Genomic DNA, 18,394 nt, shown 5'->3' with positions numbered 1-18,394 from the left:
CTCCCCAGCCCTCACTGGGTGCGAGTGTGTGTGCGGTGTTATGCCGGACAGGAGGGAGGCGACCGCGGCCGCGGCGGCTCCGCTTATTGTCCGTCTCGGCGAAGGGCTGTGAGGAAGTCGGGCTGCGACGCGGCCGACACACGCAGCTTCGGCTTCAGTGGCGACCTCGCTCCAGCTCCCCGAGGGGCGGCCTCCGCGGAGCCTGAGGAGAGACAGGGCGCCGCCGCCGCGTCCCCGCCGCGTCCGGACGCCTGCCTGCCGGCCGCGCTCGCCGCCCGCACTCGGGGCCTCGTCCGGGCGGGGAGGAGGCCGCGCCGCCGCCCACCGCCGGCCTCGGCGCTTCCTGCTCCGGCGCCGCCTCTTCAGGGCCGCTCTAGGCCCGGGCGCCGCGGCTGCGCGCCTCGAGTTTGAGGGCGGCGGGCGGCGCGGCCTCCTCAGCAGGCTCGGCCGGGCGTCCGCCCCGGGCTTGGCGATGGGGCGCGGGGGCCGGCGCCGCTAGGAGCGCGGCGGGCGCGCGGTCGGTGCGGAGCGGAGCGGGGGGCCGGGCGGCCGGCGGGCGGCGGAGCGGCGGCCTCGGGCCCGGAGCGGAGGAGGCGCGCCATGGCCAAGGCGGGCGGCGGCGGCGCGGGAGCCGGCGGCCACGGGGCGCTGACCTGGGTGGTGAGTGGGGCGGCGGGGCGGGTGGGGGTCCGGGCCGCGGCATTGTTCCCCGCCCGCGGCGCCGGGGGTGGCGGGGAGGAGGGTCCCCGCCCGGCCGGAGGAGGGCGGGAGGACAGGGAAACCCGGCCCCCCGGACGCGCGCCCCGTCGGGGCGGCTGCCAGCCGAACCCCCGCCCGCCCCTTTCTTTCTTCTCTGCCTCGGCGGAGGTTCGAGCGCGCAACGCGCACCTGAAACTTGGGGCGATGAGCCGTCCATCAGCAGCGCCCGGAGCCCAGTCTCTGCTCCTCCCCCCGGCTCCCCGGGCTCCCCGGGACTGGGGGCGAGGGGCGTGTGTGTCCGTGTTCTGAGGTGTGTCCTGAGAGCCTCCGGAGAGGCGCCCGCCCGCGAGTGTGTGCGCGCGCGCGTGTGCCTGTGTTGTAAATGCTGAACCGCGTCCGACGCCCTCCTCTCGGAAGAGAACGGGTTTGGCCGGGCCACTAGGCTCGGGCCAGTACCCTTCGGCCTCGAGAGGCTAGCCGGGTGGAAAGCGCGTTGGGCATGCTGTCCGCAGCAGTGAATGTTACACTGTAGGGCGTCCATCTGTCACGGCGGGATTATTAAAAGAAGCGCTTACCTGGGTCAGCATCGCAGGCCAGACGGGGTGGGGGCTCCGCGGGGAGTGTTGGAGAGGTGACCCGAGTGGTTCGACCTGGAGTTGAAGGCTCGCGGCGGCGCTCAGTTCCTGCTGGCAAAGTAATAGAGGAGAGAAGACCTTAGAGGGAGCCGATTCCCACGGCAGATCGATAATTCACCCGCATTTCACTTGCTCAGCACCGAGTTCAGATTAGGGTCACTTCCTATACACACACAGCCCAGTTTAGCCAACGGGCTGTGTATCCAGGAGAAAAATAAAAAGCTTTACGTTTTCCCAGGGACTTTTTCGATGGACCTTCCCTTTTTCAAAGCACCTAAAGAAACTTTCGTATTGGCGTTGTTTTGTTTTGTTTTTTTTAGAAAGTTCTTCGTTGTTTTTTTGTTGTTTTTGTTTGGGTGAGGGTTAGGTGAGGTGAATAGCAGTTCTGCTATATTGAAAAGCATTCCTTGTAAAAAGGATGTTGCTGATAACAGGATATGTTTATGTTTGCAAGCCAAGGTGCAGACTGCCATTGCTGGATCTCTCCGAATTTTTGCATGTTACTTCAGTAATGTATAGTATGCATGAATAGACTAGAGCAGGAAAGAGAAAGTGTTGGTAATAAGTTAGCCATCCCTGTGAACATGGGGGTGGGGGCCTTTTACCCTTGTTACTAAAAGCAAACAACTTCTGAAAATAGCAACACTTCTGTGTTAGCCAGATGGTTCTCATTCACTGTTTGGAACTGTTGAGGCCTGATCAGTGTTTCCTCTGAGAACTGCTGATTCTCTGTAATGGTAAATATTTTTCTCCAAGATTGAGTTGGTTAGCTTTAACAGTTAAAAGCGGTAGTTTGTTTACTGTTAGTTAATTTTGTAGATGATTGAAAGACCACTTTTTCTTTCACACTCAATAGAAAATTTTCTTTTCATTCATATAAAAAGTTTGATGAAACTTAGAGGATTTCATTCAAAATCAGAAAAATTCATCTGAAACTAAAATTGACTTACTGATTAAATATTTTCTCATTATAACAACTATTAAGGGAAATAGAATAAAATTAAAGTAAAATTCACTTACTCTTTTATTTATAAATTATATCCTCCTCTTGTTGAATTAGAACTTTGTTAAAAAGGTAATCACTCCCTAAGTTCACTTTAAGATTTGATGCTTGCTTTAAATTTAAGTCAGATTATGTGGGCATCTTTATGTCCATAATACTCATCATTGACTATAGGCCATAGTTTAATTTTATTGGGGGCAATATAGGGAAGTGGTTGTGAACATGGACTTTGTCAGATTGAGGTAGATTTGGATCCTGTCTCTAACAGTCACTGGGACTTTGCAGAAAGGGGCATAATCTTTCTAAACCTATTTCTTCATCTGTAAAATAAGGTTGCATTGATAATTAAATGAGACAATATATGTAGCACATTGCTGGGCTTAATAAATGTTTGCCTTTGTCAGTGAAGCTCAAGAAGCACACATGAAGAAGGGTAAAGTCGCTTTCACACAGAGTATCTTTGAGCCAGAGTGAAAGCATTTTACTCCTTTGCCAAGAGTTCAGGGATTTGTTGCGGAAGTCATCTATTTCTGGAGATGGTTAATTTTGCTTGCTTTATTGAAACATGTTATGTTGCTACCTCTTTGTGGGTAATGGGAAGAAATAAAAATGGAATTAGTCCCTGATATTCTTTTTAGGGAGCTGGGGTTGTGGTAATGCCACGTGTTGGGATGTGTGTTACTAGGTAGTGTTAACATTGTCACTTCACAAAAGTTTACATTTCAGTATCTGAACCCACAAAGCACAGTGGTTTAAAATTATTAACTTCTTTTAACAGTGCATTGGGTTTATGTTTGATTTGCAGTATCTTAAGTTTTTTTTTAAATTAAAAAGTGAAAAATATAAGTACTATAGAACTATTTTGAGTAAAAAATGACAACAGCAGTGAAGGCTTCTCCAAAGCAAACAATTTCTTGAATTAATTTTTAGTTTGTTAAGTTTGATTTGTAGACTAATAATCTATTTCATTCAGTCGGTCTTTTATCATGTTTAAGTGGTTGCAAAAAATGTATGGAAATATTAAAATACAGTTAATCTCTTTATGAATACTCATCTTTTCCCAGTACTACTCTAATTTGGTAGATTAAAAAGAACATTATAATGGAAAATATTAGGCCTATACAATTATGATGGCCAGAATGATGCGGAGACTCTATCATCAGGCTTTAGTGGTCATCAGCTCGAGGTCACTCACCTTTCCCTTTCTCATTATTTGAAGCAAAGCAAATCCACTTTATTTGTAAATATTTCAGTATTTATAAAATATAAGTTTCTTAAGTATAAAATTACTGTTAACCATGGAGTTTTTTAAAAGTAAAATTGAATGAAATATAAAACTTTTTTGACCATGAATATTTCTAGTTTAGGAAACATGATTGTGTATATATATACTGTTTAAATATTTGTATTAAAATTTTTGCTTTAGTGGCTTATTTTTGTAAGTCTAAACTCCTGAACCAGACTTTCAAGTCAATTTTTTATAAACTGTGCTCCAATTGACATTTATTCCATAGTGTCCTCACAGTTAGATTTACCTCTTCACCGTCCCCTGGGCATCACGCTTGTTTTTGTCCCTTTGTGTTCTTGTCTTCCAACAGGACTGCCTCTTCCTCTTCTTTTTACCAGTCTAGACAACACGTCAAGGCCAGCACAGAGTCTCACCAAAGTTTTGTTACCCTTATGGATCATAAAACATAAATGTTCTTCTTTTTAATGTAACTTTCACGGAGTGATACCTTTGTTTTAACAATTAGATTATCAGCTCTTAAAGTCAGAGACCACGTATCCTTTATAGTTTTTAGCAATAAGCTGGATACTTAGTCCAAACTTATTGTTAACCAATTAGATAGTTGACATACCAACTTCCTGAAAAGTCTTCTGCCCTTAGGACAAGTGATTAGGTTGCAATGTTCTTTAGATACATTCTCAAGTAACTAATTGCAGTATTTAGAAACAGTTTTTATAGACTGTTCTAACTTTTCTGAATAGAAGTGTGTTCACCAATAGTTTCAGATACATTAAATACTGGTAGCAACAGTTGCATTTTACTAAGTATGTTAAAAAAAAACCCACCTCTTCTGTGTTTTTAAAAATCTTAATATAAATAGGACCCAGTTTTAAAGAAGAGGGGAGATCAGTAAAATTATAGCCATTTCCAGAGATGGAAACAGGAGCTTACAGATTAGGTAACAAAGTGTGAATTACATGGCTAAGGCAAAGGTGGTATTTAAACCAGCCCTATGGGCTTCCCTCATAGCTCAGTTGGTAAAGAATCTGCCTGCAATGCTGGAGACCTTGGTTCGACCCCTGGGTTGGGAAGATCCACTGGAGAAGGGATAGGCTGCGCTTTCCAGTATTCTTGGGCTTCCCTGGTGGCTCAGCTGATAAAGAATTTGCCTGCAATGTGGGAGACCTGGGTTTGATCCCTGGGTTGGGAAGTTTCCCTGGAGAAGGGAAAGGCTAACCACTCCAGTATTCTGGCCTAGAGAATTTCAGGGACTATACAGTCAATGGGGTCGCAAAGAGTCAGACACAACTGAGCGACTTTCACTTCACTTTCACTATGTTCTTAACCATCCTTTACACATTCCCCTGCTTAAAAAGTTACAACCAAAGCAATTTGTCTTTGATATGGTGATATCACAGGGTAAAAAGAGAAAAGCCTCCTGAGAAATATGTGTATATGTATACCTCTTTCTAATAACCTTTCTTTTACTTTGACATGAAAGGCTGGGGAGTACACTTCCTTTTCAAGGTGTAAGTATTTTGAATAACATTGTAAGCATGATGCCTTTTAAGAATATGGGCTACGAAATCATACCACCTGGTTTCATAATTCAGCTTTTCCATACTAACTTTATTAGCTTAAATTCTTCAAACCTCAGTTTCCTTGCTGTAAAAAGGGAATCATCATTAGTAGTGCCTACTTCCTGGAACTTTTATGAGGCTTGAGAGTATTCATTTAATTCCTACAATGCTTTGCACACAGTAAACTTAGATGAGTGCTCATGTGTGTGCACACGTGCATGCACACACACACTCACACTTGTGTTCCCCTTCTTTATATTTAAAAAAATCCAATGATTAGTATTTTCATTTTTGAGTCAGAGAAAATTTCTGTATTGCAAAATGATCACCACAATAAGCCTAGTTAATATCACCATACATAGTTACATATTTTTTTCCTTGTGATGAAATTTTAAAAACCTACTGTTAACAACACAGTAGTATTAACTATACAACATGTACTGTTAGTTGCCTTTCTGTAGATTACATCCCAGGACTTAAATATTTTATAACTGGAAGTTTGTACTTTTTGACCACCTTCACCTATTCCCCTCCCTGCCCTCAAGTCTGGCAACCACTAATTTGTTCTCTGTATCTATGAATAAATAGATAAAGATTGGTTTTTTGGTTTGCTTTAGATTCCAAATATAAGTAAGATCATACAGTATTTTTGTCTTTCTCTGTCTCATTTATTTCACTAAATGTGAATCCTCTTTAAATCTATGCATGTTGTTCCAAATGGCAAGATTTCATTCTTTTTTATGACTGAATAATAGTCCACTGTATATAAACACCACATTTTCTTTATCCATTCATTCATTGATGGACATTTATGTTGCTTCCTTGTCTTAGCTTTTGTAAACAATGCTGCAGTGAACCTGGGGGTACATATATCTTTTCAAATTAGTGTTTTCATTTTCCTCATGTAAATACCCAGGAGTGGAGTTGCTAGATCATATGGTAATTCTATTTTGAATTTTCTCAGGGACTTTAGTGACTACACCAGTGTACAGAATGTACACCAACGTACACAAGGGTTCCTTTTCTCCACATTCTGCCAATACTTATTTCAATAATAACCATTCTAACAGGTATGAAGTGGTATCTCACTGTGGTTTTGATTTTCATTTCCCTGAGATTAGTGCTATTGAGCACCTTTCATATACCTGTTGACCGTATGTCGTCTTTGGAAAAATGTCTATTATATCCACTGCCCGGTTTTCAATGAATCTATTTTTTGCTCTTGAGTTGTTTGAATTCTTTATATATTTTGAATATTAACTCTTTATCAGGTATATGGTTTACAGATACTTTCTCCCATTTGGTAGTTTGCCTTTTAAGTTCAATGGTTTTCTTTGCTGTGCAGAGATTTTTAGTTTGTTGTAGTCTTACATGTTTATTTTTGCTTTGGGGGTCAAGTAAAAAAAAACATCACCAAGACTGATGTCACAGCGTGTACTCCTGGTTTTCTTCTAGGACTTCTATGGTTTCAGGTCTTACATTCAAGTCTTTAATCATCTTGTGTTATTTTTTTTGTATGGTGTAAGATAGGGGTCCAGTTTCATTTTTTCCATATGGCTGTCCTTTTTTTCTCAACACCACTTATTTGTAACTTTATTTTTGGTGCGCTGGGTTTTCGTTGCTGAGAGAGGGCTTTGTCTAGTCACTGTGAGTGGGACCTCCTCTCTAGCTGCTGTGTGGGCTTCTCCTTGTGGTGGCCTCTCTTATTGTGGAGCATGGGCTCTGGGGAGCCTGGGGCTTCAGTAGTTGCCGCTCCCAGGCTCTAGCGCACAGGCTCAGTAGTTGTGGCGCATGGGCTTGCTTGTTCTGTGGCCTGTGGGATCTTCCCAGATCAGGGATCAAACCCTTGTCTCCTGCCCTGGCAGGCAGATTCCTTACCACTGAGCCACCAGGGGAGTCGTTCAACAGCACTTATTGAAGAGATTGTCCTTTTCCCAGTGTATATTCTTGCCAACTTTGTCATAAAGTTATTGACCATATAGGCATGGGTTTATTTCTGGGGTCTATTCTGTTCCACTGATCTGTGTCTTTTTTTTTTTTAAAGGCTATTACCATAATATTTTGATTACCATATTAGTTTGTAAATAGTAACATAGTTAGCTTTTGTTTCTTTTACTTTTTTTGGCCTGTGCCATGGGGTATGTGGGATCTTAGTTCCCCTGCATTGGGAGTGCAGAGTCATAACCACTGCGCTGCCAGGGAAAAGTGAAAGTTAGTTGGACAGTCGTGTCCAACTCTTTGCAACCCCATGGACTGTAGCCTGCCCGGCTCCTCTGTCCATGGGATTCTCCAGGCAAGAATACTGGAGTGGGTAGCCATTTCCTTCTCCGGGGGATCTTCCCAACCCAGGGATTGAACCTGGGTCTCCTACATTGCAGGAAGATTCTTTATCAACTGAGCCACTAGGGAAGCCCCCAGGAAGTCCCTATAATAAAGTTTTAAATTTGGGAGTGTGATGCTCCAGCTTTGTTCTTTTTCAAGATTACTTGGACAGTTCAGTTTTGTGGTTCCATATAAATTGTAAGATTGTTTATTCTATTTCTGTGAAAAGTGTTGGAATGTTGATACGAATTGCGTTGAATCTGCAAGACTGCTTTGGGAAATTGGACATTTTAGCAATATTAATTCTTCTAATCCATGAACATAGAATTTCTTTCCATTTGTTTTTGTCTTTGATTTCTTTAGTCAGTGTCTTATAGTTTTCAATATTGAGGTCTTTTACCTCCTTGTTTAAATTTATTCCTAGGTCGGGACTCACCTAGCCGTCCAGTGGTTAAGACTCCACACTCCCACTGCAGGAGGTGTGGGTCTGATCCCTGGTTGGGAAACTAAGATCCTGCATGCTGCACAGAGTATATATGATATATATATACATATACACACACACTATATATATATATTATTATATATTACATTATATATTGTATATATTATTATATGTTATGTATAATATATATATTCCTGGTATTTTAATTTTTGTTGTTGCCATTATAAGTGGGGTTGTCTTCTCCATTTCTGACAGTTCACTGTTAGTTTACAGAAACAGTGGATTTTTGGTTTTGTATCCGGCAGCTTTCCTAAATTTGTTCGTTAGTTCTGATAATTTTATGGTGGAGTCTTTAGGATTTTCTCAGCATAATATCATTTCCTCTTCAATTAGTGACAATTTTACTTCTTTCTGATTTGGATTCTTTTTAGAGAAAGTATTTTTTATTTTCACTGTGGACATTTAAACATTTCTTATGATATTAAAGTATCCCTCATCTTCTAACTTCTCTCCTGCCCCTTGGTTTGAGAGGGCATTTCTGGAGACATGTTGTGATTTTTGTTTTTATTAATGGTGGGTAGATAGCATGGCCCTCTCCATGGTTATATGGGTGAGGGTTATATGGGTGATAAAATGAATATCAAAGCATGGCAGCCTTGAGGGAGAGAAGAGGAGGCACTGTTATGAAATTGTAACATGGACTCTGAGGGAGTCTTTGTAGAAGATAGAAGAGGGTTGTTGCTAAGCTTTCGCTGGTCCACCTCTGGTTGGCTTGGTGATGGTGAAATTTCTCTGCCTCTAGTATGAAGGAGTGGCTCAGTTCCTTTTTTTGCAACTGGCAAACCATCTCCTTTCCCCTCTTTGGCAGCAGTTCTTTCTCCCACAGAAAAGCAAACTATGAGTGATTGCCCCAAATTGCTGTGTATCAGGTGACCACTATGTAAATGGAAGAATCTTTGTCTTTTTACAGAATGATCTTGGTACATACTTTCTGAAATTAGGAGCTTGTTTTATTGAACTTTTTTTCTTTTCTAGTACTTGAGAAATATTCTTGATAAAGGTTACATCTTTGATAATTATTAAATCTATATTCTTTTATTAGAAGTTAGCAATATTGCAAAAATGCTATAAAATGGATTAATATTTTAAAATAGATTTTTATATATTTTGACATTTTTGTTATAATTTAAAAACTCTCTGCATTAGTGCATTGTCTAACATGGCAGTCAGCTTTTGAACTTTAGAAAAAGTCAATTATGGCATCATCATATGTATAAATCACAAATGATTAATCACAAATCAAAATTGTTAGATATATGGAGAATGTTTTAACATGGGTTTATTTTGCATTTTCATTGCCTTTAGTTATATGTGGGAGTGAAAATGTTGCCCTGAGTGCTTAGATTCCATTATTTACTGCTATAAATCATTTGATTTATCCACACAAAGACAATAAAATAAACTTAACTCCTAAGATTTCAGTTTTATCAAACCCTAATGAAAATTTATTCAGAATGCTCTTGGTAGTTGATTATTTTTGAGGGCATACCATTAATTTTTATTCAATGTGAAATACTTAGTGCAGTTTTTACTATAGTACAAGATACTATAAAACAAATACTACTTTTACATAGTACAAATACTGTGAGCATACAGGATAAGAAAAAGTTGAATCATTTTTTAATCAGAAGACTTCTTGTTTTCAATGTTGAAAATACACGTAATTCTCTTAGCCTATAGGTACTGAAGGGGCTTCCTGGGTGGCACAGTGGTAAAGAATCTGCCTGCCAATGCAGGAGATGTAAGAGATGCAGGTTTGATCCCTGGGTCTGGAATATCCCCTGGAGGAGGGCATGGAAACCCACTCCAGTATTCTTGCCTGGAGAATCCCATGGACAGAGGAGCCTGGAGGGCTACAGTCCATGGGGTCGCAAAGAGTCGGACACGACTTAGCGCCTCTGCATGCAGAGGTATCGAATATGCATCATTCTCCTTCTCATGTGCGGGATTGACAGTGCTTTTTATAAACATGTAGATGTGAGTTTGATGGACTATTTTTGTTGAAGCTAATTTCTTGATCTTTTTTCTAAATATTATCAGCAACAGTGTTTAAACTGAATTTCTATTCAGAGTGACTTTCTTTTTAAGAGCTTGAGATAGTGGTAATAATTACTGTGGCGAAAGTGATCAGTGAACTTTTTTCATTTAATTTCTCTGTTCTGAGGCTAAGGATGTTGTATTTACATCTGTTGGTTCAAGGGATGAGGTCATCCCATTGAAGGGTACAGAGTTGCCCTCTCTTCCCTTCCCCTCAGATTTTGATTTTTAATGGCTTGGACAATATTCAGGGGGCAACTTTCTAATAATAAACAGGAGCTGCTAGAGACCATTAATCCAGGCTTCTCTCAGAAAAGCTGATAGACCTCTCAGGGGAGAGCCTCCTGGGTTTACTGCCTGGAGTCAGTGAGTAGTGCAGGCGGCCGCTTGTGGAGGGTAGGAAGGTACAGATACATCCGACCGCAGTGTGGACTCCTGCCAGGACCCCATTGCCAGGACCCCTGGGCTTCTTGTTCTGGTTTCTCTTACCTTTTGCCTAGATCCTAGTGAGAAAGTGGGGGCTGCAGAAGTAGTAAGTAGTGCAAACAGTGCCTCTAGAAAAGAGGTGACCTTCAGTATGACTCCAGCTTAATTATGGTTTCATAGACATGAATTAATAAGCTTTCAAAATGCTTTAATATATGTTCACTGTAGAACATTAGAAAATGTCTCTCAGAAGAGAAAGTGAAAAGCATTTCTACTTCTCATTAGTAATTTTTGTGGCTATTCTGTTGGGTATATTTCATATTTTCCCTAGGCATGTATGTATTGTGTGCAATTTTCTTCTGATGAAAATGGACTCACATTTTTTAATATGTTTTTATAACTATTCTCTAAACACTATAGTTTTATAAAGCAATTATTTATGGCTCTGCAGGATTTTCTCTAGTTGCTACGAGCAGGGGCTACTCTCTAGTTGTGGCGTGCGAGCTTCTCATTGTGGTGGCTCCTCTTGTTGCAGAGCACAGCCTCTAGGGCATAAGGGCTCAGGAGTTGTGGCTTGCAGACTTAGTTGTATTGCACGGCATATAGGAGCTTCCCAGACCAGGGATCAAACCCTTGTCTCCTGCACTGGCAGGTGGATTCTTTACCCCACTGAGCCATCAGGGAAGCCCTAAACAGTATAGTTTTAATAAGCTACTGATTTAAAAATACTTGATTATGTGCAATTTCATATAAAAGTTATAGTAAGAGAAATTTATAATTAACATACCTACTTTTTGGTTTAGGCAATTAAAAGTGTTTACTCAATGAAATGGTCAGGTTTAAAGGTTTACATGAAGTTTTGAAATTATTTAAAATCTTCATTGTGAATTGGTTTGAAATATCTATAAGCCATCTGTTTTATTGTGATAGTCTATAGATAATGTGTATTCCTTAATGCTTTTCACTACTTGAGATAGAATGATACCTTTTCTCCTTTCCTCAACATCTGTCGTATGATACTTAGGAAGAAATATTTTGGCATAAAATGGTTTAAGTATATTATCACACTTATTTTTTAATATTTATGTATTATTCCTCCAGAAAATTACAGATAGTAATCTGACAAAACCGACTGCTTTTTGTATAGTCTCTGACTTTTGAGGGTTTATTCTAGCAAAAATGACAACTTTTTGAAATTGATCTGGAGGTGCAAACCAAGCATTCCCTATTCTCATGAACCCACTTGGGAGGAGGAGTGAGGTAGGTTTGCACCCTGTTTTCCACACCTGTGTGCCACTTTGCGTGTATGCGTGCATGCTAAGTTGCTTCAGTCATGTCTGACTGTTTGTGACCCTCTGGGCTGTATCTCAGTGTTATCAGGGCGAAATGCCAGATTAGGTAACCCTGGGCCTTTGTGCGAGTCTAATCTTACAAATGTTTTCTTTGTGGTGGGATTTGTTTTGGACCAGTAGCCTGAGATAGGAAAGCCTTTACTTGCATGGTTATTATAAGTTCCATATAACTTTATGCCAAAATTGCAAACAGTTCTAAGTTAATGGTAAGAGGTTACTGTTATCCACCTTTGAATGCATGGTATTTATTATTTTTAAGCACTTAAAGAATGTGATCTTAGTAATTATAGTATTTGTTCTAACTCTTCTGAGGATCCATTGAAAGTCAGTTATGTTTTTATTGTTAAATTAATTTCTATTAATTATCTCAAAAAGCGAGGAACATCATTAGAAATTTGGAGACGGACATTTTAAAAATATAGTTCATTTTTCTGGCCTGCTAGTTCATCATCCAACTAACTTGACAGAAACAGAATATGAAGACTTTATGAAATAATTATTTTCTTATGTCCAAAGCTATTTTAATGGACTCTGAGCAGTGTTAATGGGTAACCATATAAATCAAAGAATATGTAACAAAATCTCTTTAATTTTATGTAAAATTTATGGCATTGGAAGATTATAATTGATGCTTGGATTTCCATAGGTTTTGTTTGTTAAAAGCTTGCTCAGGTTTAGTCTACTCAGAGGTCATGTATTTTGATTTTTAAATGTACATTTGGCGTGCTTTTAAAAATAATAACTGTAAAGATGATGGTATGGATATGTTTAAGTCTCAAATTGAAGTGATGTGTTGCTTGCTTGTTGAAATGCACAAAATCTCTCCATCTCCCATTGTTTGTCTTCTATTTCATTTCTACTAAAATTCAAAGACCTATGAACATATCTCATTGTGTCTTATGTTTGAATTACTTTGGGACTCAGAAAAAAGATAGGCCATCATAATAACTCTCTCTTAGTGAGATATCTAATTTGTCAGCATTAGGGAATTCCAGAAGTAGAAAGATGTTTTCCTTGCTGCTATTAAAAAAGCAGGGAAATCTGCAGCCTGTGGAAACTTTTGTTTGGAGTCCTTATCTGCTGTAAGAATTAGAATGACAACTTCTGCCTCCATGGAATTGGCAAAGAAGAGAATTACATACACTAACTACATAGGTTACTATCTCTGCCCCCTCTTTACTGTAGTCTTCAGTAGCTTAATGTCAGGGAACTTGTATCTGGGAGCTTTTGGGACCCCCGCAGTCAGCCAGGTTCAGTCCTTGCCAACCTATAACCTGATAAGAACGGACATTCCTTGGAAGGTTTTTAGGCATTAATGGCGTAACTGCCTTTGGCGGCGCTGGGTCTGCACTGTGCGCTGGGCTCTTCAGTGGCGGAGCCAGTGCTGCCTCTAGTTGCAGTGCTTGCGCCTCGCACTGCAGTGGCTTCTCGTGTGGAGCGCGGGAATTAGTTGCTCTGCGGGATGTGGGATCTTCCTGGACCAGGGATTGAACCTGTGTCCCCTACACTGGCAAGTGAATTCTTAACCACTGGACCACCAGGGAAGTCCTTCTTCCCAGGGAAAGTTTTGAGGACTACAACATTAATCTGGTATCTTATAGAATTGAAAGTGAAAGAAAGCGAAGTTGCTCAGTCGTGTCCGACTCTTTGCAACCCCATGGACTGTAGTCTACCACGCTCCTCTGTCCATGGAATTTTCCAGGCAAGAGTACTGGAGTGGGTTGCCATTTCCTTCTCCAGGGGATCTTCCTGACCCAGGGATCAAACCCGGGTCTTCCGCATTGCAGGCAGATGCTCTACCATCTGAGCCACTAGGGATTTCTTGATTGAATAGTTGTTGGCTGTTTTAGCAGTTCTGGTGTCTATGTTGACCTACTTTCTGGGTTCAGTCAAAACTGCAGTTTCACACTATATTACAAAAAGAACTAAACTGTCAGTAAATAGACCTGTGTTCTTTTTGTTGCTAAGTTATGTCCGATTCTTGGCGACACCGTGGACTGCAGCATGCCAGGTTTCCCTGTCCTTCACTATCTCCCAGAGTTCACGCAAACTCATGTCTGTTGAGTCAGTGATTCTATCCAACCGTCTCATTCTTTGTCACTTTCTCCTCTGGCCCTCAATCTTTCCCAGCATCAGCGTCTTTTCCAGTGAGTCGACTCTTTACATCAGATGGCTAAGTATTAGAACTTCACCATCAGTCCTTTTAATGAATATTCAGGGTTGATTTTTTTTTTATAACTTAATAAAAATGAGCCTGAAAGATAGGTTTTCTCTTTAACAACAAAATAATGTCATGTGTCCGTATACATTTTAGTTTACCCTTTGATAGGTTATTTAAATTTGATTTTTTGGTTAATTTTAGACTCTTTTTGATCAGAACAATGCTGCAAAAAAGGAAGAGTCAGAAACTGCAAACAAAAATGATTCTTCAAAGAAGTTGTCTGTCGAGAGAGTGTATCAGAAAAAGACACAACTCGAACATATTCTCCTCCGTCCTGATACATACATTGGGTCAGTGGAGCCATTGACACAGGTAGTTATTATTTACTGAAATTAAATGTATATCTGTATCTACTGAATAACATTTTTGTGATTACATGGTTTGTGAATACATAATTTCATGTCTCTGGTAATAACACAAAGTAGGGAGAGCAATCTAAGAGGCAGAAATGTCTTCATTTCCTACTAGAGATTATAAAACTAGGAGATAAAAACTGAGGAGTATAGAATGTAGGGAAGTGTATAGTAAAATGGTGCTGTATGAACTTCTTTAAAGTTCTTAAGTTCTGGCTGTGGTTTATTTTCAGTTATAGAATTTATGTGTACACATTGACTATTGTTTAATACTTACTTGGCTTACACTTAATATCATATTTGATTCTAGCAATCTTGGGAAGCAGGCACTGTTTCCTCCATTCTATCAATGAAGACACTGAAGTTTAAATAGATTTCTTTTTTTTTAGTGACTTGCTCAGATCCCTTAACTAGTGAGAGCTGGGATTCATAGCTAGGTGTCTGACTCTAACATCATGCTGCATTCATGTTGTTTTACTCTGTGCTGCTTATTTATTGGAAAATATAACACATGAAGCAAAAGTATAAAGTAAATATGATTTTTTTTTTTTTCCTGTTTTATTGGGTTGGCCAAAAAGTTCGTTTATGTTTCATAACACCTTGGGGAAAAACTTGAATGAACTTTCTGGCCAGTTCCATATTTAAGTAGTTATTAACAATTTTTGGTGCCTTGCATTAAAGGTGACTTTATGAGTAAGAATACAGACTTGGTATAAAACAAACAATTTCTCAATTTATAGACTATTTAAATTAAATATGGATTCAGTAAGGTTGCTTGTGACTGAAGTAATATGTTTTTCTAGTTTGAAGACCTAAGTATTTACAGTGGAAATGAGAAATACGGGTTTATGTTTTGTAAAATTTTACTCCATAAATTCTTTTGAATTTTTCTCTCAATGCAGCTTATGTGGGTATATGATGAAGATATAGGAATGAATTGCCGAGAGGTTACCTTTGTGCCAGGTTTATACAAGATCTTTGATGAAATTTTGGGTGAGTACTTGTTTAAGATTTAATGCATTTGTTTCTATTGATATCATTTTTAATGTTCCTGTGTATGTAAAGCCAAACATAAATTTTAGAGGTATGTCTCAGGTTTTTATGTTGAATATAAATATTCTTCAGAAAATCTATGTTACCTGCTGTAATATGTTCATATTTCTGGACGTTATGTCTTTGTGTTTGGTTTGTTCATCTGTAAACTGTGTGCATTTTATTTGGTCAGTAACCTCAGGGTTAGTGTGTGGTCCTGTGTGTGCAGTTGTCTTGAGGTTGACTGCATCAGGGCCTGATCTTTGCAGATTCAGTTAGTTTTGGGTGAGACATATAAAACTGTGTTTCTAACCAACACATTAGGTATTTCTGTTGGGCAACCAGGTTTAACAATCTTGTTCCAAATACCTCTGTGCTTTCCAAATCACACAGTTAATTCAGTCACAATGAAGTGTTGATGTGTAATTGACTCCTGGGGAGTACTCAGACTTTGGGAATGTTTTTAACCACACAGATGCATCAGTGCCACTGGTTTTCCTGCCAGGGTTGTGTGGGTCTCTCAAAGCTTCTTTCCGTCTTTGGGAAAAACAAAGGAGAGTAAAACTGGTTACTTAGTTTTGTACTTTCTGCTCATCTCACAACTATCTGCCAGTTTTACTTTCAGGTTATACAGTGTTTATCAGGAACATATTCCTTCTGTGATTGAAGTTCAGTTTTACAGCTAGCTTGTGTTCAAATTTTACCGAAGCCATGGTTAACGTATGCAAATATTATCAGTTATAGTTCATAGGATTTAGCATTTTGATTTCTGTGGATGCTAAAGAGTGCCTTTCTAATTCAAAACCAACTGGTTTCAGCTCATTCTATCTATAAAATCAGTAGTTTATTGAAGGAGATCAAGAGAAAGTAGTTATTTGTTACTAAGATAAAATATAATTAAACCCAATTTTTAACTTTTAGGCCTGGATAGGGGATTGTAAACTGCAGATGTTTGTTTTTATATATCACAAAATCATCCCCCCACCTACCCCACACCTTGTTTTGTAGAAGACATAATAGTAATTTAGTGTGACATAAAAAAGTTTAAGAATATTATTTGCAAAATAAGGTTTTGTAATAGAAGTTACCAGTAATTATTTTCTTTAACTATTACCATATGTAAATATTTATATTAAGTAGTGATGCACTTGCAACCATGTGTTTATTTATGTCATGTATGTCTGTTTATTAAAACTTTTTATATATTGCTCACGAAAATATTTATTTCTGTAGTTAATGCAGCTGATAATAAACAGAGGGATAAGAACATGACCTGTATTAAAGTTTCTATTGATCCGTAAGTATATTTCAAATTTAATTTTTTATGCTAAGCTTTTATTCAGATAGTTCCCACCTTACGAACATTTCTCAAATGAATAATTATTACAGTTAGTTTCCTATTGCTCGAGACCCTGTTATTTTTACCTCTTTTAGCTAGAGTGCTGTCCTCTTAGTTTCCTCTGTTGTTCAGTCTTTCTCTCCAGAGTGCTTTCTTATGGGAGCTCTCGGAGACCATTTTTCTCCCTCTCTGATGCTGTGGATGCTGTTTCAGCTGCTAGAATAATCACTGGGTATTTCTTCCTTTTGCTTTGGTACTCAAGGCCAAGTGTGCTATCGTTAGTACTATTCCAGTTACATTATGGATTAAATTTATTCAGTCATAACCAACATTTAGGCTTTTCCATTATTTATAACATCATTTGTAAATTGAGAACTGCTGGTGGTGTAGAATATATAGCGGGTGTTCAGCTAATCACTATGGTGATTTTTTTTTTGGAGGACTGGGGGGGTGTGAAAAATAATAAAGTTCTAAGTTCGAAATATAGTTTTTACATTTATGCTATTTTCACCAGTATGCCTTTTATAAGATATTACTTATGTTTATCCCTTGTAATTTCATTAGTAGGTTAGCATGATTTTAAGATTTTTTCCTTAACATGAAAGTTGAATAATTCAGTTACAACTTTATTGTCAATAAAGTTATATTTGGTTACACAGTGAAGTTGACTATATCTTATATGAAAATATTACTACATAACTATACTATTGAAGTTCTTGATTTTCTTTCTTATTTTTTACTTGCATCATTTCTATAATGAATACACTATACTGAGAATTTATATGGTAAGATGCATACTTAAAAGTAAGTGGTATGGTATGATGGACACTTAAAAGTTACAACTTATGCAGACAGTTAAGGTAGTTTTAAGGAAATTTTAGCTGTCAAGATTTCTCTTCTTCCATAGTAAGGAAATTGTCAGTTAAAAATGATTATGTTTTAGGAGAGTAGTATGGAGGAATAGATGTTGAATGTTTACTATCTTCACGCTTTTTTAAAAATCAGAACTGACTGAAAACTAAGGAAGAAGACCTTTTTAAAAATACATTCTTGATGAACATGGTTACAGTTATTTGAGTCTTATTATCTTGTTTTACCCACATTGATCCAGCAATGTGCAGTTAAAAAACAGCTTATGTAGAATCCCATTATAGCGAAGTGATTAAAAGTGAGCTATAAAATAGTTTTATAGACCAAATAATGGCTCATAGTGACAAGCTTTACTTTATTCCAGATTCTGGACAAAGTAATTCTATGTAACTAGTGCCTTTATTATTGCTCTTTTTCTTTTTCATTCTTTTTTAATATCTGTGTATAGCAGATTTTATTTTTCTTTGTGCATGTGTGTTTATGAACTCTTTGTGTAAAAGAAAGGTTAAATTTAATAGTTAATGGATCAAGTGTAGAGTATACATGGTCTAGCTTAGCTCTTATTATTACTCTTTCAATAGTACTCTGTGATATGGAGATAAAATTTAAATACAAACCCATAGTTGTAAAAGACATAGGAATAGGTCAGCAAGGGATGCCATACAGAATTTGGACAGCAGTTCTAAGAAGTTAGAGAATTTGAAGCAACTTCTTACAGGGGCGTTTAAAACCCATTAAATAGTATAGTGTAATGGTTAGTATAGAAATAGCTTACTTGATGGCATCAGTTTG

At 38.9% G+C, this 18,394-nt stretch overlaps 2 protein-coding genes across 6 annotated transcripts in view; one reads left to right on the top strand and one right to left on the bottom strand.

Moving 5' to 3' along the window:
• Positions 1 to 18,394, bottom strand: part of RARB (retinoic acid receptor beta) — a 1,227,259-nt gene that overhangs the window by 8,038 nt on the left and 1,200,827 nt on the right. Inside the window, exon 10 of the transcript XR_014062369.1 lies at positions 1,275 to 1,385. The gene's annotated coding sequence lies outside the window, so the exon portion shown is untranslated. The remainder of the gene's footprint in view (positions 1 to 1,274; positions 1,386 to 18,394) is intronic.
• The window catches only part of TOP2B (DNA topoisomerase II beta), a 60,457-nt gene continuing 42,075 nt past the window's right edge, over positions 13 to 18,394 (top strand). Inside the window, exons 1-5 of one of the 5 annotated variants that reach the window (XM_081521033.1) lie at positions 13 to 35; positions 566 to 660; positions 14,165 to 14,320; positions 15,264 to 15,354; positions 16,627 to 16,690. In XM_081521033.1, coding sequence (XP_081377159.1) covers positions 601 to 660; positions 14,165 to 14,320; positions 15,264 to 15,354; positions 16,627 to 16,690 — 371 coding nt within the window. In that variant the 5' untranslated portion in view covers positions 13 to 35; positions 566 to 600. Of the gene's footprint in view, positions 661 to 11,613; positions 11,696 to 14,149; positions 14,321 to 15,263; positions 15,355 to 16,626; positions 16,691 to 18,394 lie in introns of those variants that run through there. The other 4 variants (XM_081521037.1, XM_081521032.1, XM_081521031.1 and 1 more) reach the window with 4 other exon arrangements.

This window comes from Giraffa tippelskirchi, chromosome 8 (assembly GCF_054371585.1).
Source record: "Giraffa tippelskirchi isolate mGirTip1 chromosome 8, T2T-mGirTip1v1.2.pri, whole genome shotgun sequence".
Lineage (NCBI taxonomy): Eukaryota > Metazoa > Chordata > Mammalia > Artiodactyla > Giraffidae > Giraffa > Giraffa tippelskirchi.
The sequence above is the reverse complement of the archived record's forward strand: the minus strand, read 5'-3'. Positions and strand labels throughout refer to the sequence as shown.